This window comes from Babylonia areolata, chromosome 34, assembly GCF_041734735.1.
Source record: "Babylonia areolata isolate BAREFJ2019XMU chromosome 34, ASM4173473v1, whole genome shotgun sequence".
In the NCBI taxonomy this organism is placed as follows: Eukaryota; Metazoa; Mollusca; class Gastropoda; order Neogastropoda; family Buccinidae; genus Babylonia; species Babylonia areolata.
Window position 1 is genome coordinate 3,344,092 of NC_134909.1, and position 24,494 is coordinate 3,368,585.

A 24,494-nucleotide genomic window follows, 5' to 3' on the forward strand; every position below is an offset into this window, starting at 1 on the left:
AGACAAAAATCATGTTGCCTGAAGGCAAGTTAGCCCTGACAGGGCAGGGACCCGCGGTTACAGTTTGCCTTGAAGGCCAGGTTATCTTCGTATTCAAGACACACAAAGTGGACTCAGGCAGCTAACCTGTGGTCTGTTAATAAAAATCCTGGGGACTTTTTCTGCACATGCTGTTTTACTTGGCACTGTGCCACAGTGTGACAAGAAGAAAAAATCTTCAGTGGCAAAGCATTGATAGACTCAGCCACTTGTCCAATCTGGGGGCCACTTTCTGACACATTGTCCTCCCTTCTTTTCAGCAAATTGCAAAAATTAAATAAAAAACGGAGTTCGGATTAGAATATTTTTCTGGAATGAACAAATTTAGACAATCTGCAAACTTCGGGCATTCTGTAATTTATCGTCTGCAAGTGCACTCACTTCACAGCTACATATGTGTATTCATATGGAACATAATGACGTCTGCCAGTCTCGATACGTTATTTCTGACTGCCAAGCGAAGAAGTGATAAAAAGGGTAAGTTGCCTTCGGGTGTGTAGAACCACGGGTAGGTTCTTGTGTTCCTGAATAGTGCAAACCCTCAGGCAGTTTACTTTGCGTCAGGCAAATTACCGGCAGGTTTCTTGACTAGGGCCCCAGAGCCACAAAAAGCAGGGATCAAACTCCGGACACTCAGGTGAGGATCCAGTGCTGTAACCATTTAGCCCCCACAGCTGTCAGTGTGAGGACATGGCCATCCAGTCCTTCCTCCACACTCACCACTGTCTCCTCCTCCTCCACTTCGCCTTGGGTGGTGGTCTGGACACTAGTCATTCAGATGAGAGAATAAACCAAGGTGCTGTTTGTAGTATGTACTTGGCGCACTTAAAAAAATCCACAGTAAGAAAGTAGTTGTCCCTGGCAAAACTGTGTTGAAGTAATCGGCTTTGATAGGAAAGTAATACACTTTGGGCGGGACAAAGAAAATGAAAAAACAGAAGTGGGTGATGCTGCACTGTAGCGATGCACTCTTCCTGGGGACAGCAGCCCCAGTTTCACTCAGGGAAATGAGGAATCCAGTCCAGTCCATTGCAGTACAACCGATGTCCCAGCTAACCGGGCTAGAATTTGATTATAAAGGAGAATGCGTTGCCCAAGCTGAATCCCCTTTCTCTCAGCCATAAGGGTTTCAGGACAGTCGGCGTTGGGATGGTCTCCAAAGGCCAACTAGCCCCCAAGGCTGCAGCACTAAGAGCCAGTGGAATATTGCCTCCTAGTTTAAGAGTCATTGTCCTTCTCAAAAGAATAAGCTGTATGTGAATTCCCATTGCAGTGGAGAAACCATTGTATTTGTATTTCATTTTATCACAACAGATTTCTCTGTGTGAAATTCTGGCTGTTCTCCCCAGGGAGAGCACGTCGCTATACTACAGCGCAACCCATTTTTTTATATTTTTTCCTGTGTGTGCAGTTTTATTTGTTTTTGCAATCGAAGTGGATTTTTCTACAGAATTTTGCCAGGAACAACCCTTTTGTTGCCGTGGGTTCTTTTACATGCGCTAAGTGCATCCTGCACACGGGACCTCAGTTTATTGTCTCATCCAAATGGCTAGCGTCCAGACCACCACTCAAGGTCTAGTGGAGGGGGAGAAAATATCGGTGGCTGAGCCGTGATTCGAACCAGCGTGCTCAGATTCTCTCACTTCCTAGGCGGATGCGTTACCTCTGGGCCATTGATCATAAAGCTTTCACTTTACTGTTGGCTCACTAGTAAGTGTATGTCAGTCTCTGATACAAGCAATCGCAGACAGTTAGTGATTGAGATGTGTGTGTCACACCAACACTTGGAACAGCAGCCATCAGGTATATCCCAGCCTCGTTTTGTTCACATTATTGTAGAGGGAGCCACCGTGACAGAATCAGGCGTTTATCTTTTGATGCAGCGTTGACCAGTGATCAGGGTTTGAGGCTGGGTTTCAGTGTGGGTTGGTGCTGTAGGGAATGGCTTTTCCTCCCGATTTTCCTCACTGCGTCCCCGTGTGATGCCTGACGTGGGCAGGGTGAGGTTTGACAGGGGAGGAAGAGGACTGGACGGTGGACATGAATTCACTGTCGCTTTGGCCAGGAGAGGCCAGGAGATGTTTAGCATCTTATTTTTGCTATTGCCTTGAAAATGATTTAAGATGTGTGTGTGTTCAAAATCAACAAAATGGACAGCAGCTGGTGAGTTAATCACAGCTTTGTTTTTGACAATACTGTTGCAATGAAAGTGATAGAGATGGGTGTGTTTGACAATACTATTGCCATGAAAGTGATAGAGATGTGTGTGTTTGACAATACTGTTGCAATGAAAGTGATAGAGATGTGTGTGTTTGACAATACTATTAACATGAAAGTGATAGAGATGGGTGTGTTTGACAATATTGTTGCAGTGAAAGTGATAGAAATGTGTGTGTTTGACAATACTATTGCAATGAAAGTGATAGAGATGGGTGTGTTTGACAATATTGTTGCAGTGAAAGTGATAGAAATGTGTGTGTTTGACAATAGTATTGCCATGAAAGTGATAGAGATGCATGTGTTTGACAATACTATTGCAATGAAAGTGATAGAGATGGGTGTGTTTGACAGTACTGTTGCAATGAAAGTGATAGAGATGTGTGTGTTTGACAATACTATTGCCATGAAAGTGATAGAGATGTGTGTGTTTGACAATACTATTGCCATGAAAGTGATAGAGATGTGTGTGTTTGACAATACTATTGCAATGAAAGTGATAGAGATGTGTGTGTTTGACAATACTATTGCAATGAAAGTGATAGAGATGTGTGTGTTTGACAATACTATTGCCATGAAAGTGATAGAGATGTGTGTATTTGACATCAACAAAATGGACAGCAGCTGGTGAGTTTATCCCAGCTTTGTTTTGACAATGCTATACTACAGGAGGAAGGCGGCAGAATGGTTAAAACGCTGAGCTGCCAATGTAGAGAATCCTTGAGGGTGTGGGTTCGAATCCCACTCTCTCCCTTTCTCCCAAGTTTGACTGGAAAATCAAACTGAGCATCTAGTCGGATGAGATGGGAAACCAAGGTCCTGTGTGCAGCACACACTTTGCGCACTGAAAAAGAACCCATGGCAACAAAAGGATTGTCTTCTGGCAAAAATCATGTAAGAAGAAATCCACTCAGATAGATACACAAGTATATAAGCATGCAGTCACGACGTGACAAGCGCGTTGGGTTATGCTGCTGGTCAGCCATCTGCCTAGCAGATGTGGTGTTGAGTATATGGATTTGCCCGAACGCAGTGACACCTCCTTGAGAAAGTGAAAGTGAAAGTGAAACAGACAGTAGTATTGCCATGAATGTGACAGAGATGTGTTTTTGACGTCAGCGGGCGGCTGAGCGGAGGAAGTTTGAGTTGTGTCTGACGGAAGGTCTGGAGGCCGTGAACCTCAACAACATGCTGAGGGCCGCCGGAAAGTACCAGGCTGCTGCAAACCTCTGGAACCAGAGTGACTCCCTGGTCAGTGGTGGCCACACATCTCTTGTGTGTGTGTGTGTGTAGGGGGAGGGGAGGGTGGAGGGGAAGGTGAGTGTGTTAGGGGGGTGGCGGCGGGGGGGGGCTCTTTTCATCCTGCCCCCCTACCCTTTTTGGGGGGATGGGTGGGGGTGGGGGATGGGGGGTGGGGGGGGGTTGGATGCTGCTGGAAATCATAAGGTCTCTGCAAAGCTCAGGCACTGTAGCGACTCTGTAGTCAGTTGTGTAGACAAGTTTCAGTGGGTGGTGGTGGGTTGGGTGGTGGTGGGTGTTCTTTTCTTTCTGCCTCATTACCCTCCGTTTTTATTTTATACTTTATTCGTTTATTTAGTTGTTTTTTTGTTGTTGCTGCTAGAAGTTATAAGGAGGCTGCTGCAAAGGTCTGGAAGCAGAGCGACTCTGCGGTCAGTTGTGGTGACAAGTTTCTTGTGTGTGTGTGTGTGTGTGTGGTGTGGGGCTCTTTTCTTTCTGTCTTCATACCCTTTTTTGGGTTTTTTTGCTGTTGTTTTTTGTTGTTGCTGAAAATTATAAGGCTGCTGCAAAGCTCTGGCACCAGAATGACTCCCCATGGTTAGATGTTTGGACAAGGTTGTTTTTTTTCTTTTGTGTGTGTGTGGGGTGGGGGAGGGGGAAGGGGGGGGGGGTCTTTTCTTTCTGCCTCCCTATCTTTTTTTGTTGTTGTTGTTGCTGCCAGAAATTTTTAAGCTGCTGTGAAGCTCTGGCACCAGAATGACTCCATAGTCAGATGTTTGGACAAGTTTCTTGTGTGGAGGGGGTGGGGGGTGGGCAGAGTGCACGGGGGTGGGCTTTCCATTCTTTTCTTCATCCCTGGGCCCATAGCTTAAAAAGAATTATTTATTAAAAAAAAAAAAAATCATTGCTGCCAGACTGTACCACCAACCTCTGGGACCTGAGCAACTTTATGGTCAGTTTGGTAGAGGAGTTTGTGTGTGTGTGTGTGTGTGTGTGAGAGAGAGAGAGAGAGAGAGAGGGGGGGGGACTGGTTCTTTTCTTTGGCTTTGTCCCTGTACCTTTCTATTTTTGTTGTTTTGTTTGTTTATTGCTGGAAAGTACCAGGCTGCTGACAGCCTTTGGAACCAGAGCGACTGTGTGTGTGGGGTGTGGGGGTGGGGTTCGGTTCTTTTCTTTGGCCTTGACCCCATACCTTTTGTTGCTGTTGTTGGACGGTTCCAGCTCACTGCTAATCTTTGGAACCAGAGCGACTCAGTGTGTGAGACTGTGTGTGAATAGAATAGAATATTTTATTGTCAGAAAACCTTAAGGTTTATAAGACACAATAAAACAAAAACCTGAGCATATTATGAAAAGAGACATTTGTGACCCTCCACCACGAAATGAGTCGCTTTGCACCAGAGGTCGATTTTTAGTTATTGGTATATCATAAATCTGCAATAAATGACCTTTACAGCGAAAAAAAAAGTTTGTAAATCGGATGATTCTGTGAAAAGTTATTGTGATTTGAAGTTCTAAAGTCGCGAAAGTAACGAACTGAGAAATCAAGGCCGAAAAGTTTTGGAACATGTTCATAGCAACCACATACTTCTAAGCAAGATATGTTCATGAAATTTGGCACACACATAGTTAGTGGCAATATCCACAATTGCACAAAATTTGGAAGAAAAATATTGAGTGTATTTGATTTTATTCAAATAAGAATTTTCTAATTTTTTTGGAAAGAATTGCAACTGAAGTATTAGTATACTTACTTTTTAATCAGCTCAACATGACTAAAAACCTTCCAGTTTTAAGATCAGTTTTGTTGTGGTGTTGTTTGTGGTCCAATTACTATGAAACTTTTGCTATGTACAGTATGTGTACTAAAATTTATGCCAGATTAGAGGTAAAAAATGCTAAATCATGATGCCGAATCATGTGATTGTTGTAATTCAATGTGCTCACTGGCTTAGTGTGCTTGTGATATTACCATAATCCATACAACAAGCACAACAAAATAACAAAAAAAGATCCACACAACAAAACTGCTCATACAAAAGGTACAAGTTCATGTGTGTTTTATCCCAGCATAGCATCAAATGAAATACATTTCATAATCCAAATGAACACTTCAAACACTTCATCTGCAAAGAAAACCTACTTGTCAAACCCATACTTCACACAATAAAGACACACAACCTCATCAAACAAACACTCTATCTGCTAAAAAAAATAAAAATAAAAAATAAAAATAAAAAAATGTGCAGATATGTGGCACAGGTAATCAATTCTTGTGGTACAAAGTGTCATCAGGGTGGATGGTGTTGATATTGAACCTTCTTCCTCCACTCTTTTTTCTCCACCGGTTGTGTCAGTATGTTCCAAAAATGCATGGTTTATCCTGAAACAGTTTGTTATGTAATACTTCTTTATCTCTTTTCATTTCCTTTGTTTTGAATTATTTTCTATATGTTCTAAAGTTTATTCATTAATGCCTTAAATATCAACAGTAATTTCAGTTTTGTACATTTACATCACAGCTTTCATTCTTTACACAGGACTTTACAAAATGCTTTACTTCTAGTTCTATGTATTTTATCAGAAAATAAAAAAAAATACACTTATGATATATATATATATATATATATATATATATATATATATATAATATAATCAGACAAAGCAGTTTACTGATAATAAAAGTATGAAATAGTGATTATTAATGCTGTATCACTATGAGTATCAGTGTGCATATCAGTGTGCATGTGCATGACATGCTGCAATCCATTAAGTTACTTTATGCATAGTGGCATGTCAAGCACATGCACACTTATATCATTTATGTAAATGTCTGTGCAAAAGTTTACAATTCCATACATGTACATCTAGACAAAGTTTGTAAAAAGAAACTAAGTTTGCACACTTCATGGTAAATTTATACTATAAATCATAGTACATTAACAGTTGACTCACTCACTCATAGATAGTTCACCAGCAGACAGTTCTTTAGTTGACAGTGTAGTTAGTTTGGTGGTGTAGCCTCTCCTTCTGATGACATGACTTGCCAGCAGTGATATCAGAATTATTCATTGGTGTACAGGCAGGCATATAAAGTACCATCATATCTTTCAGGGCTGAAAAAGAAATTGAGCTATTAGTAATACTGTTAGTATTTACTGTTGACACAACTCTATATTTATTTAAAACAACACACACACACACACACACACACACACACACACACACACACACACACACACACACACACACACACACACACACCAACCTGACACACATTCACATAAAATATCCATTGAAGCAAATTCTGTGAAACTGAAAACTGTTCATAATGTCATGCCCCTGAACCTCCCCTTGCTCAGTTAAATGGTTAAACTGTGAAGGGACAGTGTATGTGTGTGTGTGTGTGTGTGTGTGTGTGTGTGTGTGTGTGTGAGTGAGTATGTGACTCACTGTGTGACACACATTGTGTATGTATGTGTGTGTGTGTGTGTGTGTGTGTGTGTGTGTGTGTGTGTGTGTGTGAGTGACATGTATACACACTGTGTCACACATTGTGTGTGTGTGTGTGTGTGTGTGTGTGTGTGTGTGTGTGAGAGATCTTTTAATTTACATTCTGTTAATTTCCTCAGATTCACTTTATTCTTTTAATCATTTTTATTCCACATGTCAAACAGTGAATTCCTGTTCCAATGTAAGACAATAAATCAGTCTTGAGTCAATCATTGTTAAATAAATTATTATCAATTGATTATACCATCATTACATTTCAGTATTTGTCAATGTGGGTAAAATAAGAAAGCTTACCTTCAGACACTTCAGTTATATCCAGTCCCCCAGTCACTTTGCTTGCACATTCCTTGTGTGAGCTGTGAGAAACCAAGGTCTATCACTTCAGTGCAGCAAGTCAGTTTCACTTGTTTCCATGTCAGTCACAACACTGATGGCACCTGGTGCATGTGATTTCGGCAATTACAGGCGAAGGCTTCCAATCTTTCTGTATCTAGTGCAAATGTTGATTCGTCATCTACATCAAAATTAATATTATTGTTGATGAAAACTGAACGACAATCCTGCGTCGTCTGCTTTCGAAATCAGCGTTGCCTTCGTGTTCACTGAGATCGATTTCATGAACGGTCAGTTCCATCAATGAAGTACTGGGTTAGAAACTCACAAATGTCGTCTTCTTCATTGAATGGCAAAATGTGTGCAGCGCAAGTGTATCTTGTCAGGAAATCGCCAAGTCAATCTTGAAAACGTGCTTCCGAACCCTGCGACCATGTTTATTTGAGCTAGCGTGCTGAATGGCTGGTTTCGTCACGTGGCCTCTCTCGGCCAATGACAGAGGGGATTTTCCTTCATAGTGACGCATTGTTTACGTAGTGTATCCTTATTTTGAAAGCGACGATTCGCTCGTCGTTAAAAAATCAACCAATGAGAAGGACATAGATTGAAAGAGACGGACTTGACCTTTAAAACAATGTATGATTCGACCGGTCGATTCCAAGAGATGACGGAGGGCAAGCTTGTCAAAGTTGATCGATTTCGCGAAGTCATAGGCGATCAGAATGACGGGTTAGGCATTTTAAGCACACTTTTAAGGCAAAAGAAGACACAGTTATGCCTAGATACTTCAATATGAGATAAAAGAAAGCCTAAAGTTTACTATGAAGTCAAAATCTGAAAATCGACAACCTGACCCCCACCCGCCTAAAATCGCCGCTAGCGGGAAAGTTGGTCAGGGACAAAGCGACTCATTCCGTGGTGGAGGGTCACATTTGTGAACAAATTTCACCAGCCCTGGCTGTAATTCTTTATGTGGGTGTGGGGGGTGGGTGTGGGGGGTGGGGGTGGGTTCTGTTGTTTTCTTTGTCCATGTCCCCTTGCTTTGTAAGTTTGTTGTCAAGAGTGACTCTGTAGTCAGGTGTGTGGACAAGCTCTCAGTGTGTGTGTGTAAGTTTGTTGTTGTCGTCGTTAGATAATACCAGTCTGCTGCTAAGCTTTGGAGCCAGAGTGACTCTGTGGTCAGGTGTGTGGACAAGCTCTCAGTGTGTGTTTGTGTTTGTGTGTGTGTGTGTTTGTGTGTGTGTGTGTGTGTGGAGGGGATTGGAGGGGTGGGGGATCATTTCTTTTCTGTCTGTCTCCCTATCGTTTTTTGTTGTTGCTGCTGCTGTTGCCAGAAATTACCAGGCTGACCCCAACATTTGGAACCAGAGCTGCTCTGTGGTCAGCATGGTTGACACATTTGTGTGTGTGCGTGTGTGGTGGTGGTTTGGGGGGATGGAGGGGGGTTCTTTTCTTTTCCTTGACCTCCTACCTTTTGTTGTTGTTGCTGGAAAGTTCCAGACTGTCGCTAACCTTTGGAAGCAGAGCGATTCCATGGTGAGCATGACGACAAAGTTCCTCTGTGTGTCTGGGTTAGGTTCTCTTCTTTCTCTGACTACCTACTGTACATGTGACTGAATGACCAGTGTTCCTGTCCTATCCAGAAGTCTGCCACGGATGCTAAGAAGATGAAGGTGGTGCGATACGCGTTTGGAATCACAGCTGTGTCTCAGAGTGACGTCAGGGTGAGTACTGATGGCCACAAACTCATTTGATCTTTTTGGGATCACTGCTTTCATCTTCTTCTTCTTCTTTTTCTTTCTTCTTCCACTTCTTCTTTCTTCTTCATATTGTTGTTGTTGTTGGTCTTCTTTTTTTTCTTCTTCTTCTTCATTGTCTTCCGCTTCTTTTTCTTCCACTTCTTCTTGTTCTTGTTCTTGTTCTTCTTTCTTCTTCCATTTCTTCTTATACTTCTTTTTCTACTACTTCTTCTTTCTTCTTCATATTGTTGTTCTTCTTTGTCGTCTTCTTCTTTTTCTTCTCCTTCTTCTTCATCTACTTGTTCTTGTAAAGAAGCCAGAAAATGTTTACACAGTCAGGTCACTATTACACTTTGATTTCTTATTCACAAAACGTACCGCTTTTAAATTTATGTATGGCATTGTATAGCTCATCATCACGATAGATTTCTCAATGTGAAACTGGGGCTGCTTTTCCCAAGGAGAGTCCAGCCACCACTGGGCAGTGCCAGCCCTTTTTGACTCACTTGTGTAAACAAAGTGAGTCTTTGTTTTAACCCGGTGTTCGGTTGTCTGTGTGTGTGTGTCTGTGTGTCCGTGGTAAACTTTAACATTGACATTTTCTCTGCAAATACTTTGTCAGTTGACACCAAATTAGGCATAGAAATAGGAAAAATTCAGTTCTTTCCAGTCATCTTATTTAAAACAATATTGCACCTCTGGGATGGGCACAAAAAAAATAAAGAATGAAGCCTAATTATATGCAAACTGCATTTACTGTTATATTTATATTTTTTGTATTCTCTAAACTTGGCACTTTGATCTGACCCAACAACAAGAGCAGTCATTATTATCATTTTCTGTTCAAACAGAAACTTCTTTTGCTCAGCATGGAAGTTTTATTTATTTTGCAAACGTTTAGGTGCAAAGAGTAAAGAAGGGAAATTACTCTGTGATTAATGCTAGGGGACTTATTTTACTTTAAACTGATCTTTCTCATCTTAAACATTACATTTTGAAATTATACTCAATACATAAAAAGCTTGGATTTTTTTTAAAGTGTATCACAAGTGAGTCTTGAAGGCCTTGCCTCTCTTTTCTTTCTGATTTCAGGCACGCACACATACACACTCAGACAGACATGTAACATTTTACGCGTATGACCGTTTTGTTTATTTACTCTGCCATGTGGGCAGACATGAGAGAAAGTGAAAGTGAAAGAGAAAGTGAAAGTGAAAGTGAAAGTTGTGTGGCAGTCGCTGATCCAGGACGGGCTGCACACATTCCAGACCATGTGGAGAGACCGGCTCCACACCAACTTCCCCCTGCTCCTCTACGGCTTCACACGCGCTCTCATTGCCATGTACAGGTAAGTGTGTTGTGTGTACCCCCACCTGCCACAGGTAGTGTGAGTGTGTGTGTTATCTGACCTGCCACTGAGGTCTCACACATGCTCCATTGCCATGTGAAGGTATTGTGTTTTATGTTGCTTTGCATTGTGTTGTTTTTTGTCGTGTGTTGTAATGTGCTGTTACATATTGTAATGTGTTGTACTGTACTGTGTTGTATTTTATTGCATTGTGATGTGTTGGAATGTTTTGTATTGTCTTGTTCTTGTACTGCATTGTGTTGTACACATACACACACACACACACAAACACAGACACACACACACACACACACACACACACACTGCATGACACAACACAACACACCACAGACAACATGACACAGCACTACACAGCAAAGCACAACACTCGACGCAGCCAAACACACCATTAAAACAACATGACACAGCACAGCACAAACCTCACAGAACAACACACCACAACACAAACAACACACCACACCACAACACACCACACAACACAACACAAACAACACACCACACCACACCACACCACACCACACCACACCACACCACAACACAACACAACAGAAACAGCACAGCACAGCACAACACGGACATGGTAGTGGTGTGGAGTGATGGCCTAGAGGTAACGCGTCCGCCTAGGAAGTGAGAGAATCTGAGCGTGCTGGTTCGAATCACGGTTCAGCCGCCGATATTTTCTCCCCCTCCACTAGACCTTGAGTGGTGGTCTGGACGCTAGTCATTTGGATGAGACGATAAACCGAGGTCCCATGTGCAGCATGCAGTTAACGCACATAAAAGAACCCACGGCAACAAAAGGGTTGTTCCTGGCAAAATTCTGTAGAAAAATCCACATCGATAGGAAAAACAAATAAAACTGCATGCAGAAAAAAATACAAAAAAATGGGTGGCGCTGTAGTGTAGCGACGCGTTCTCCCTGGGGAGAGCAGCCCGAATTTCACACAGAGAAATCTGTTGTGATAAAAAGAAATACAAATACAAATACACAGCACGACATTGAAAGGTGGGTGTGATGGACAGGTTCACAGAGGCCCTGGAGGTGGTTGCTGTGGAGATCACCGTGGCGATGAGGAAAGCCTGGAAACCTGTCCACTGGCCCATGTCGGAACAGGCCATCAAGGAAAGTGACTGGGTCGTCTTCCAGGTGAGTGAGGGGAGGAGGGGGTGGTAGTGATTATTGGTGGTGATGGTGGTGGTGGTGGTTGTGGTGATGATGGTGGTGGTAGTGATGATGGTGGTAGTGATGATGATTGTGGTTGTGGTGGGGATGGTGGTGGGGATGATGATGGTGGTGGTGGTGATGGTGGTGGTGGTGGTAGTGGTGGGATGAACAATGAAATGGTATCCAGCATTAAGTTATCTCTGTACTTGTGATTGAAAGAAAAGTGAATTAGATAGTTTCTAATATAATTCCTGATTATGTTTGCAATTTTGAAGATACAATAGCTTGAAGTGCTGATCTTGAGTCATCAGGGAAAAAAAAAAGAATGGTTTGTGAGTGTGTGTGTCTGTGACACTGCTCCATTTCCTGTTTTTGATCACAGTTCTTGGCTGACGTGTTTAGGTTTCTGGCACTGTCGTTGTATCATCGGCTTGTGTGTGACGTGTTCCTACCCTCCCGTGTGTTGCAGAAGGAAATGGAGAAATTGAGAGAGGTGTGTCGCCTCCCCCCACCCCCTGATGCTGTCTGCTTTGAACACGTGGACACAGAGGAGGGAAAGGCCATCTACATCCACAGCCCTTTCTATGGGGTGAGTGACGGCCCTTCGTATGGGGTGAGTGACGGCCCTTTGTATGGGGTGAGTGATGGTCCTTCATATGGGGTGATGGCCCTTTGTTTGGGGTGGATGACGTCCCTTTCTATGGGGAGAGGGACAGCCATTGTATGGGGTGAGTGACGTCCCTTTCTATGGGGAGAGGGACAGCCATTGTATGGGGTGAGTGACAGCCCTTTCTATGGGGAGAGGGACAGCCATTGTATGGGGTGAGTGACAGCCCTTTCTATGGGTGAGTGACGGCCCTTCATATGGGGTGAGTGATGGCCCTTTGTATGGGGTGAGTGACGGCCCTTCCTATGGGGTGATGGCCCTTTGTATGGGGCGGATGTCGTCCCTTTCTATGGGATGGAGTGAGTGACGGTCCTTTGTATGGGGTGAGTGATGACCCTTTCAATGGGGAGAGTGACGGCCCTTTCTATGGGGTGAGTAATGTCCCTTTGTATGGGGTGAGTGATGGCCCTTTCTATGGGGTGAGTAATGTCCCTTTGTATGGGGTGAGTGACAGTACTTTGTATGAGATGAGTGATGTCCCTTTGTATGGGGTGAGTGACGTCCCTTTGTATGGGGTGATTGACGGCCCTTCCTATGGGGAGAGTGACGGACCTTTGTATGGGATGGTGGTGATGTGTGTGTGTGTGTGTGTGTGTGTGTGTGTGTGTGTGTGTGTGTGTGTGTGTGTGACCTTTCCCCAGGGAATGGTGGTGATGTGTGTGTGACCTTTCTCCAGGGAATGGTGGTGATGTGTGTGTGACCTTTCCCCAGGGAATGGTGGTGATGTGTGTGTCCTTTCCCCAGGGAATGGTGGTGATGTGTGTGTGTGTGTGTGTGTGTGTGTGTGTGTGTGTGGCCTTTCCCCAGGGAATGGTGGTGATGTGTGTGTGTGGCCTTTCCCCAGGGAATGGTGGTGATGTGTGTGTGTGGCCTTTCCCCAGGGAATGGTGGTGATGTGTGTGTGTGTGTGTGTGTGTGTGTGTGTGGCCTTTCCCCAGGGAATGGTGGTGATGTGTGTGTGTGGCCTTTCCCCAGGGAATGGTGGTGATGTGTGTGTGTGGCCTTTCCCCAGGGAATGGTGGTGATGTGTATGTCCTTTCCCCAGGGAATGGTGGTGATGTGTGTGTGTGTGTGTGTGTGGCCTTTCCCCAGGGAATGGTGGTGATGTGTGTGTGTGGCCTTTCCCCAGGGAATGGTGGTGATGTGTGTGTCCTTTCCCCAGGGAATGGTGGTGATGTGTGTGTGTGTGTGTGTGTGTGTGTGTGTGTGTGTGGCCTTTCCCCAGGGAATGGTGGTGATGTGTGTGTGGCCTTTCCCCAGGGAATGGTGGTGATGTGTGTGGCCTTTCCCCAGGGAATGGTGGTGATGTGTGTGTGTGGCCTTTCCCCAGGGAATGGTGGTGATGTGTGTGTCCTTTCCCCAGGGAATGGTGGTGATGTGTGTGTGGCCTTTCCCCAGGGAATGGTGGTGATGTGTGTGTGGCCTTTCCCCAGGGAATGGTGGTGATGTGTGTGGCCTTTCCCCAGGGAATGGTGGTGATGTGTGTGGCCTTTCCCCAGGGAATGGTGGTGATGTCCTGCTACCTACAGTGCCGGTTCAAGTTCCACCTGGGATGCTGGAAGGTTTACAAGAACAGGTTCTCTGAGGACAAGATTTCTGAGAAGGTTGGTTCCATCACTGCAACCCGGATTTCATTTCGTGTCGCAATTCGTGATGATGAATTTATGGTAGCGTTGTTTTTTTAAAATATTTTTCTTTCTTTTCTTTTTTTTTCATATTCTGAAGTAATGTTTTACTTGCTGTGTGGTAGTTGATGTGGCTGTCAGTGTGGTTGCTAATGAGTTGGTTGATGTGGTTTTTGATGAGTTGATGTGGTGTTTGATGTGGTGGTTGGTGTGGCAGTTGATGTGGTGTTTGATGTGGTGGTTGGTGTGGCAGTTGATGTGGTGGTTGATGAGTTGAGCTGATTGATGTGGTGGTTGATGAGTTGAGTTGATTGATGTGGTGGTTGATGAGTTTATTCATGTGGTTGATGTAGTAGGTGATGTAGTGGTTGATGCAGTTGATGCAGTGGTTGATGTGTTTATATGGTGGTTGATGTGTTGATGTGGTGGTTGATGTGGCGGTTGATGAGTTTAGCAATGTGGTTGATGTGGTGGTTGATGCGGTGGTTGATGTGGCGGTTGATGTTTTGATGTGGTGGTTGATGCGGTGGTTGATGTGGCGGTTGTGGTGGTGGTTGATGTGGCTGTTGATGTGGTGGTTGATGTGTCGGTTGATGTGGTTGATGCTGTGGTTGATGTGTTGATGCTGTGGTTGATGTGGCGGTTGATGCGGCGGTTGATGCTGTAGTTGATGTGGTGGTTGATGTGGCAGTTGTGGTGGTTGATGTGGCAGTTGTGGTGGTTGATGCGGTGGTTGATGTGGCAGTTGTGGTGGTTGATGCGGTGGTTGATGTGGCGGTTGCAGGAGGTTATAGACAGGGACTGTCCCACACCTGACTGTGGCTCCTTCATCAGTTACATCAGCGTCAACAAGCCTGGCAAGAAAGTGGTAAACCCTCACACCTGTCTGTCTGTCTGTTGCAGTTTTCAGTTTGTTTCTCAAGGAGGCGTCACTGTTCAGACAAATCCATACATGCTGCACCACATCTGGTGGGCAGATGCCTGACAGCAGCACAACCCAACGTGCTTGTCAGGCCTGGAGTGCGTGCATATACATATTCGTGTACCTATCAGACTGGATTTCTTTTCACATACTTTTGCCAGAGGACAACTCTTTTGTTGCCATGGGTTCTTTTTCAGTGCGCCAAGTGCGTGGTGCACATGTGAGCTCGGTTGATCGTCTCATCCGAAAGACCAGATGCTCAGTTCGATTTTCCAGTCAAAGTTGGGAGAAAGGGCAAGAGCGGGATTCGAACCCACACCCTCACGGACTCTCTGTATTGGCAGATGGGCGTCTTGACCACTCTGCCACCTTCCTCTTGCGACAGAAAGGGAGGGAAACTGAACAGTGGTATTCACAGCTTTGTCTTTTGTGGAGGATTGTAACTCTCAAACCAGGAGGCAAGACTGCACTGACTCTTAGTGCTGCAGCCTTGAGGGCTAGCTGGCCTTTGGGAACCATCCCAACACCGCCATCTTAAAGTCCTCTGGTGGGGATGTGACCTGGGCAAGACTCTCCACTTTTATCAAATTCTTGCCCAGAGAAAATAGATAATATATTTACATTAATAATTACGATGTAATCATTATTAATTTCATTGTTTTTAAAGCGAATGTGTGAAATGCTTTTATTTGAAAACATACATTTATTATTCCTGTTTAAGCAAGTAATCTGTGTGTGTGTGTCTGTGTGTGTGTGTGTGGATGTGCTGATTATCCGGTTGTGTTTTAGTGCACCTGATGCAATTTATCTTTATGAGATAAGAAAGTTATTCATGTAAAAACCCAATCGTGTACATACAAGTGAACATGGGAGTTGCAGCCCACGAACGAAGGAGAAGAAGAAAATACCGCTACCTCTTTGTTGCAGGTGGAGTTTGTCTCGGAGCAGCGTCCAGTCCGTGCTTCTAGGCCTTCCTGCGCCGCCCGCATGAAACCCAGCAGTCAGAGGACGATAGCTCGTCGTCAGGAGCGCAAAGACCTGCGTAGGCAGAAGAAAGCTGAGGCCAGACGAGCAACCGCTTCGCCCAATTCACCGTCCCTCCACGGCTCCGACAGAGGTATGTATCAGTATGTAGGTATCCTTATCATCAAAGGTTCAAACCCTCTGATGCTTTGGGAAAGGAAAAAGTCCAGTAAAAATTTTGTTCCATGATGGTAAGTTGAATAAGCGATAATTGCTTTTTTATGCCAAGCCATCTATGAACAAAGAAAAGAAGAAAGAAACTAACAAACAAATGAAAAAAATGCGTGCACAGGAATTGTTTTGTAATGAAATGCACAGTTTCATTTCTGTTTCTCACATGCGTACACACACAAAGAGGCGTGAGCATGAATGCACCTCACCCACCCCATTTACATACATATCCTCCCTCATATTATGCAAATTCACAGCCTGCACTAGCACATACAAGACATTTTACAATTTATAAAGGAGCATTAGGCTAGTACATCAAGACTAATATTACTATAAATCTTTTGGACAGTCATTGAGATGATTCTGAAAATTTTTCTTGAACATTTTTTATTTATGATAATTTCTAGAGTGAGTGAAAGATGAGTCCATCAACACCTTGGCTGCCTATATGACGAGATAACGTGTCAGCTCAGCTGTATGTTTCACGTCCATAGTGGCCAGATAACTCGTGATGAAATATTCAGACTTCGACCAGACTTATCTTCTCCTTTCTTCTTCGTTTGTGGGCTACAGCTCCTGCGTTCACTCGCATGTACACGAGTGGGGTTTTACGTGCATGACTGTTTTTACCCTGCCATGTAGGCACCCATACTCCATTTTCAGGGGTGTGCATGCTGGGTATGTAACCTGCCGAACGGATTACAGGATCTTTAATGTGCATTTTTGATCTTCTGCTTGCGTATACACACGAAGGGGGTTCAGGCACTAGCAGGTCTGCACATATGCTGACCTGGGAGATCGGAAAAATGTCCAATCTTTACCCACCAGGCGCCGTTACCGAGATTTGAACCCAGGACCCTTAGATTGAAAGTCCAGCACTTTAACCACTGGGCTGTTGTGCCTGTCAGACATGTTCGTAATGAACAAGTTGAAAATCTGACAAAAATCAGAACACACTGATTTCAAAACAATTGCATGTCTTTGGAAAAATACAAAATTGGAAAATGTCATGTGTTTTCTAATCTTTATTCATTTACCTTTTCAAAAATATGTACTGTTATGGTTGTCTCTCCAATAACAAAGCTCACATAATTAAAAAAAAGATTATTACTTTAACTTAAATCTTATTTCCAAGGCAGCAAAAAGGTTAATTTCCATTAAAGCACAGAAAGCTGGACTTGAAAAGGTTATATCTTGGTGTAGGTATGCATAACATATGGTTGTGTCTGTGGTCGTTAGTTTTAACTCATTCTATACTGCCCAGTGACTTCCTTCAGTATACTCTCTGTACTGCCGTTTGTTTATGTTACAAGAAAAATATCTAAAAAAAAAAGGATGCAATTACATACAGCTGTGAATTTTAGGCAAAGTTTCAAAGCACTCACTTAATTATTGACTGATTTATCATATTTTGAAAAAATTCAATTTTTTTCACAACTGACATAAAGGGGGTGAGTTTTTCTCATACAACAGAAATTTTACGAATCTGGTCTTTTGTAACCAAAGACACTACCTAACTGTAGCAATTGAATGGGCTAATGCGTATGCACAGTGGATATCCACTATAGAATCAGTTTGTATTCGACTTTGAGCCACGGTACTTGCTGAAGTTGACTGAGTGAGTCAGAAGGGTGACTGTACGCTCGCATGTATTGTACTCAAACAAAGGCATTTTCAGCCACAATAAAAGTACAGGCACACTTTTGGGTGATTGTAGAACAGAGCTGTGCCATTTAGTTTTGCACAGAACCGTTAACATATGAACTACGAATTTTTAAACTCGCAGCATACCACAGTAACAAAGCGTTGTGCACATGAGGTATGCTATAGCGTACCTTAGTATAGAAAGAGTTAAAAGTGCCTGTAATCTCTTTGGGAGCATTTCCATACATAAAATTATGCATACAAGTAGCTTTGTTGAAGAACAACAGCCAGTTGTGAAAAGATAATAGTTAGTTGTTTGTAGTCCATAGTGCCTAGCACAGGCACATGCGAACACACACACTCATACCCACAGATGGTTATACATGCACGCTGAAACACGCAAAAGCCTGCACGCATGGATGCATATGCATGCACGCACGCATGTACACACACACGCACAAACACTTGCATAAGCACACACACAAACACACATATATATGCATGCATACACACACAGACAGACTCGTACAAAACCACACTCATACAAACATTCCACCCTTCCCTCCCCCCACCAAACACACATACCTGCAGGTCACCCACCCACACATGCACATTGATTTGATGTGATTTGTTTTTCAGAAGAAGCTACTCAAGAAGCCTCAGCATTACCCCAGACAGATTCCATGGTATTACTGCTATCCAAAGAGAGGAAAAAAGAAGAGGAGTGTTTAAAATATAATGTAAGGTTCACTTTCTTTTTGATGGCTGTGAGTGTGTGTGTTTTCGTTCTTTAGTTTAACGTCTTTGGAAAGGTAGAAAACTACTAAGAAATGCATAACTAACATGAAATTACTTAATTAGCGTTAAGAGTAACAATTCAGTAATGATGATAATAACTAAAACTATTTACACAATTATGAAGTACATTAATGGAATGTAGAAATAGTGTGTGTGTTTTTTTTATATAGGTCAGTTACTTTATGTTTTGTAGTTTTGTATTTTTTGTGATTTTTTTCCTAACCCTAACAAATGGGTCGTCTGTAGGGAAAAGCAAGGGAGAGAACTAGTTGTCCAGAGTGAGTAAACCACTTAGCCAACGTACGCCTAGTTTCGATAGGGAAATTTGATCCTTATGGAGTTTACTTTCATTCTTCCTCGACCAGATCCAGCCGGAACTCTTTTCTGCTGCTTCTGCCATAGCCTTGAGAGCCCGTGTCCTCTCTCTGCCAGGAATCAACAGCTGTTTCATGAGGCTGCAGGCAGATGTGCTCACAAACCCTCTTGCCCGAATCTCTATGGCGAGGACTTTGGCCAGATTCTCTCAGGTTGCTGGTTTGACTAGCATACTTCGCGGTCTTGTAATGTTGGCTTCCTCCATTCTGCTTTTGTATGGCACATAGAGCTCAATCAGAATCGCTTATTTCATTGCCTTGTAGTTTTTACTCTGCTTGGCCAAATTTCGCGCGGCTAACAGTGAAAAGATGACCCGTCTTTCCCGGTCCACTCTTAGCCAATCAAATGCCTCTAAAAGCTACAAGTGCTGAATCATTCCTTTGGCCAAGGCTCTCGACGCCGTCTTGTCAGGTTTACGCTCTGTCTCGTCTTATGCTTTTTTTGGCTATTAAGCGTGTTCATTTGGCCTTATTTTGCTGCATGTGGCTTGATTTTATTGTATTCTTACCTTTTGTGTATTCGATTCGACTCTGCCCCTTCAAGTCATACTTTTTTCTCTACCTCTCAGTCGATCCTGTCTTTCCTTTCTCTGTTAGGGATCAGATTTTTGCTGGGTGCCAAAGCGCAGCTACCATGCCATGGGGAAACAACATGTGTTTTGTATTCTTTATTCATTTACCTTTCAGAAAATGTATACTTTTATGGGTGTTTGTCTAATAACAAAGATCACAGAATTTTTTGAAAATTTATACCTGTTTTTTGTGAAAAAACCCTGGCAAATAGATTTCACTTAAATCTTATTTTCCTGGCAGCGAAAGGGTTAAGGCTTTGTGATTAGAAACCTCAGTGTGTATAATTTCACTTGTTTTTTTTTTTTGTTGCCGTCAGGTTTTAAGATTTTTTTTTTTTTTAAAGCCCTAGTGTGTATACTTTCACCTGGTTGTCTTCTTGTTTTTAGAATTAAGCAACAAATTTTTTGATGAAAACAACAAAACCTGTGTGTAGACTTCCACTTGGCTATTTTGTTGTTGTCAGGTTTTTGATTAAAAAATAAAAGTGATTTAAAGCACCATTGTGTATGCTTTCACCAGGTTATTTTGTTGTCAGGTGTTCAGAAAAAAAAAAAAAAAAAAATTATCAAAAGCCCATGTGTGTACACTTTCACTTGGTAATTTTGCTGTGATCTTCAGGTTAAAAAAAAGAAGTTTATTATTATTTTTTAAATATTTATTATTTTATTTTAAAGCCCCAGTGTAGAAACGATCATTTGGTCATTTTGTTGTCATCAGATTTTTAGATTTTGTTATTATTATCATTATTTATTATTATTATCATCATGTATGTGGAGTGATGGCCTAGAGGTAATGCGTCCGCCTAGGAAGCGAGAGAATCTGAGCACTTTGGTTCGAATCACGGCTGCCGATATTTTCTCCCCCTCCACTAGGCCTCGAGTGGTGGTCTGGATGCTAGTCATTCGGATGAGACAATAAACCCAGGTCCCCTGTGCAGCATGTACTTAGCACACGTAAAAGAACCCACAGCAACAAAAGGGTTGTTCCTGACAAAATTCTATAGAAAAATCCATTTCGATAGGAAAAACAAATTAAAAAAAACAACTGCATGCAGGAAAAAATACAAAAAAATGGGTGGCACTGTAGTATAGCGACGCACTCTCCCACACAGAGAAATCTGTTGTGATAAAAAGAAATACAAATACAAATCATTATTTAATTACACAAATTTAACCGTGACCCACTAGTGCAGACTCCGGCAGGGGTCTGACAAATCATTATTATTATTAAATGACCTAGTGTGGTCAGTTTTACTTGGTTATTTTGTTGTTGTCGTCAGGTTTTAGAAAGGTTTTTGTTTTGTTTTTTGTTTTGTGATAAAAGGCCTTCATGTGTAGACTTCCACCTGTTGTTTTGTTGGTGTTGTCGTTTTTAGAAAGTTTTTATTTCATTTTTTTAAATTGTGATCAAAAGCCCCAGTATGTATACTTTCACGTGGTTAATTCTGTGATTAAAAGCCCAGGTGTGTGTAGACTCTAACCTGGTCATTTTGCTTCCGTTGCCCTGTTCCCCAGGTATTCCAGAAAACGGTAAAACAGAAGAAGAAGAAGGAGAAGAAGGAGAAGGCTCAGATAGTTAGCGTGGAGGTGAACTTCACGGAGCATCCAGATAGGGAACGGGTAGGCGGACACGACTACGGGGAGGAAGAGGTCACCGAGGTTGGAGTGGAAACCGCGACGATGACCTCCGACCCTTGGTTGAAGTGAGTAACGTCGATGTGCTGGCTTGTAATAATAATGATGGTAATCATGATAATGATGATCATAGTGATGATGATACTGATAATAATGTTGATAGTGATAATAAGGATGATGATAATAATTTTGATGATACTGATAATTGTAATATAATGATAAAAAAAAGGATGCTGATAATAATAATGACAGAAGATACTGATGGTAATAATATTAATGATAATGATAATAATAAGGATGATGATGATAATAATGACAGTATTACCGCTACTACTTCTACTACTACTATTGATAATGATGATAATTATAATAATGCTGGTACTACTACTGATTATGATGATTCAGATTAATGCTCACACCCCCCATGCAGGGAGCATGTGGCGTTGACAATAAAAAGTTATGTGCACTCATAGACAAACATGCATCAAGCACACCATACACGAACAAGTGTGTGCGCAGGCAAACATGCAAAGAAACACACTACCCTCTTCTCTCTCTCTCCCCCTCTCCCCTCTCTCCTCCCTCTCCTCCCTCTCTCTCCCCCCTCTCCTACCTCTCCTCTCTCTCCCCCTCTCCCCTCTCTCCCCCTCTTCTCTCTCTCCCCCCATTCCCCCCTCTCCTACCTCTCCCCCCTCTCCTCTCTCTCCCCCCTCTCCTCCCTCTCCTCTCTCTCCCCCTCTCCCCCCTCTCCCCCCTCTCCTCTCTCTCCCCCTCTCCCCCCTCTCCTCTCTCTCCCCCTCTCCTCCCTCTCCCCCCTCTCCCCCCTCTCCTCTCTCTCCCCCTCTCCCCCCTCTCCTCTCTCTCCCCTCTCCTCTCTCCCCCATTCCCCCCTCTCCTCTCTCCCCCCTCTCCTCTCTCCCCCCTCTCCTCTCTCTCCCCCATTCCCCCCTCTCCTCTCTCCCCCCTCTCCTCTCTCCCCCCTCTCCTCTCTCTCCCCCATTCCCCCCCTCTCCTCTCTCCCCCCCCTCCTCTCTCTCCCCCATTCCCCCCTCTCCTCTCTCCCCCCTCTCCCCTCTCCCCCCTCTCCCCTCTCTCCCCCCTCTCCTCTCTCTCCCCTCTGCTCTCTCTCCCCCATTCCCCCCTCTCCTCTCTCCCCCCTCTCCTCTCTCTCCCCCATTCCCCCCTCTCCTCTCTCCCCCCCTCTCCTCTCTCCCCCCTCTCCTCTCTCTCCCCCCTCTCCTCTCTCTCCCCCATTCCCCCCTCTCTCTCCCCCCTCTCCTCTCTCCCCCCTCTCCTCTCTCTCCCCTCTCCTCTCTCTCCCCCATTCCCCCCTCTCCTCTCTCCCCCATTCCCCCCTCTCCCCCATTCCCCCCTCTCCTCTCTCTCCCCCATTCCCCCCTCTCCCCCTCTCCTCCCTCTCCTCTCTCCCCCCTCTCCTCTCTCTCCCCCTCTCCTCTCTCTCCCCCATTCCCCCCTCTCCTCCCTCTCCTCTCTCTCTCCCCCCTCTCCTCCCTCTCCTCTCCCCCCTCTCCCCCCCTCTCCTCTCTCTCCCCCTCTCCCCCCTCTCCTCTCTCTCCCCCTCTCCTCCCTCTCCCCCCTCTCCTCTCTCTCCCCCTCTCCCCCCTCTCCTCTCTCTCCCCCTCTCCTCCCTCTCCCCCCTCTCCCCCCTCTCCTCTCTCTCCCCCTCTCCCCCCTCTCCTCTCTCTCCCCTCTCCTCTCTCCCCCATTCCCCCCTCTCCTCTCTCCCCCCCTCTCCTCTCTCTCCCCCCATTCCCCCCTCTCCCCCTCTCCTCCCTCTCCTCTCTCCCCCCTCTCCTCTCTCTCCCCCTCTCCTCTCTCTCCCCCATTCCCCCCTCTCCTCCCTCTCCTCTCTCTCCCCCCTCTCCTCCCTCTCCTCTCCCCCCTCTCCCCCCCTCTCCTCTCTCTCCCCCATTCCCCCCTCTCCTCTCTCTCCCCCCTCTCCTCCCTCTCCCCCTCTCCTCTCTCTCCTCCCTCTCCTCTCCTCCCTCTCCTCTCTCTCCCCCCTCTCCTCCCTCTCCCCCCTCTCCTCTCTCTCCCCCTCTCCTCTCTCTCCCCCTCTGCTCCCTCTCCCCCCTCTCCTCTCTCTCCCCCTCTCCTCCCTCTCCCCCATTCCCCCTCTCCTCTCTCCTCTCTCTCCTCCCTCTCCCCCCTCTCCCCCTCCCCCCCCTCTCCTCTCCCCCTCTCCTCCCTCTCCCCCCTCTCTTCCCTCTCCCCCTCTCCTCCCTCTCCCCCTCTCCCCCTCTCCTCTCTCTCCCCCTCTCCTCCCTCTCCCCCTCTCCTCCCTCTTCCCCCTCTCCTTCGCCCCCTCTCCCCCCTCTCCTCCCTCTCCCCCTCTCCCCCTCTCCTCCCTCTCCCCCCTCTCCTCCCTCTCCTCTCTCTCCCCCCCTCTCTTTGTCCATCCTCTCCACACTGCACTGAATGCGCTGACACACAGTATGGAAGTTGCACACCAGTTGTCTGTCGCTTGCAGTGAGGGGCTGTACGTCAAGCCAGTGGCCACGCCCACCGATCATGGGAAGGGGGAGGCCACGCCCCCTGCACCCCCTCCTCTCACCAACCCGGTGGAAATGTTCTCCAAAGTGGTGGCCACTGTACCCCCACAGAATCTGTCACAGTCGAAGAAGGACGAGGATATCAGAAAGAACCTCTCTTTGTGAGTGTGGGTGTGGGGTGTGTGTGTTGGTGTGTGTGTGTGTGTTCTTTAGATTAATGCCTTTTCATTTAAAGTAATATCAGATGAGGTGAGGGGGGGAAAAAAAATTCTCAGGAGTGACAAAAAATAACGGAATTCGCATGTGAGTAAGTAGGTGTGTGGGTGGGGTTGGGTGTGGATGGGAGGTGGGTGGATAAGTGTGTGAGAGAGAGGGTATGTGTGTGCATGTGCATGAGAGGGTATGTGTGTATGTCTGTGTATGTGAGCATGTGTGTGTAAGGGTGAGTGAATGTGTGTGTGTGTGTGTGTATGTGTGCATGTGTGTGGGTGAATGTATCTGAGTATGTATGCATATGGGTGAGTGTGTGTGTGTGTGAGAGAGAGAGAGAGGGTTTGTGCATATGCATGTATGTGTAACACATTCACACTCACACACCTTTACCAAGCAAACACACACACACACACAAAGGCACAATTAATAACCATTCAGCTCAAAACATGGTCAGAGTAGAGCAGAAGAACGACCTAGGAGGTACTGGCGACGATGAGTTTGAAGGGTGGTAGGATTGAACTCAGGCATGCAAGTGTATTGTGCGCAGGCTTTTCCACGACATCCTGCAGGCAGAAGGGCCCCAGCGGCTTCAGTCCCTTACCAGCAGTGAGATGTTCCAGGACATTCCGGAAGAGGCAAGCCGGATAATCCAGCAGTGTGGAGGACTACGGTTATACTTTATGAAAAACTCAGATTTTGTGGTAAAAGGGAGTGTGGTGGGTG

The 24,494-nt window shown here is 44.8% G+C and overlaps 1 protein-coding gene across 3 annotated transcripts in view; it reads left to right on the forward strand.

Annotated features, from left to right (window-relative positions):
• Positions 1-24,494, forward strand: part of LOC143277431 (uncharacterized) — an 82,404-nt gene that overhangs the window by 31,160 nt on the left and 26,750 nt on the right. For 2 of the 3 annotated variants that reach the window (XM_076582239.1, XM_076582240.1), the window contains 13 exons: positions 3,376-3,507; positions 8,985-9,065; positions 10,316-10,428; positions 11,473-11,596; positions 12,084-12,203; positions 13,781-13,885; positions 14,691-14,774; positions 15,756-15,945; positions 18,306-18,406; positions 18,830-18,991; positions 20,926-21,113; positions 23,537-23,719; positions 24,319-24,494. The exon at positions 24,319-24,494 is cut by the window's right edge and continues 1,982 nt beyond it. In XM_076582239.1, the coding sequence (XP_076438354.1) occupies positions 3,376-3,507; positions 8,985-9,065; positions 10,316-10,428; positions 11,473-11,596; positions 12,084-12,203; positions 13,781-13,885; positions 14,691-14,774; positions 15,756-15,945; positions 18,306-18,406; positions 18,830-18,991; positions 20,926-21,113; positions 23,537-23,719; positions 24,319-24,494 (1,759 nt within the window). The remainder of the gene's footprint in view (positions 1-3,375; positions 3,508-8,984; positions 9,066-10,315; positions 10,429-11,472; positions 11,597-12,083; positions 12,204-13,780; positions 13,886-14,690; positions 14,775-15,755; positions 15,946-18,305; positions 18,407-18,829; positions 18,992-20,925; positions 21,114-23,536; positions 23,720-24,318) is intronic. The other variant, XM_076582241.1, reaches the window with a different exon arrangement.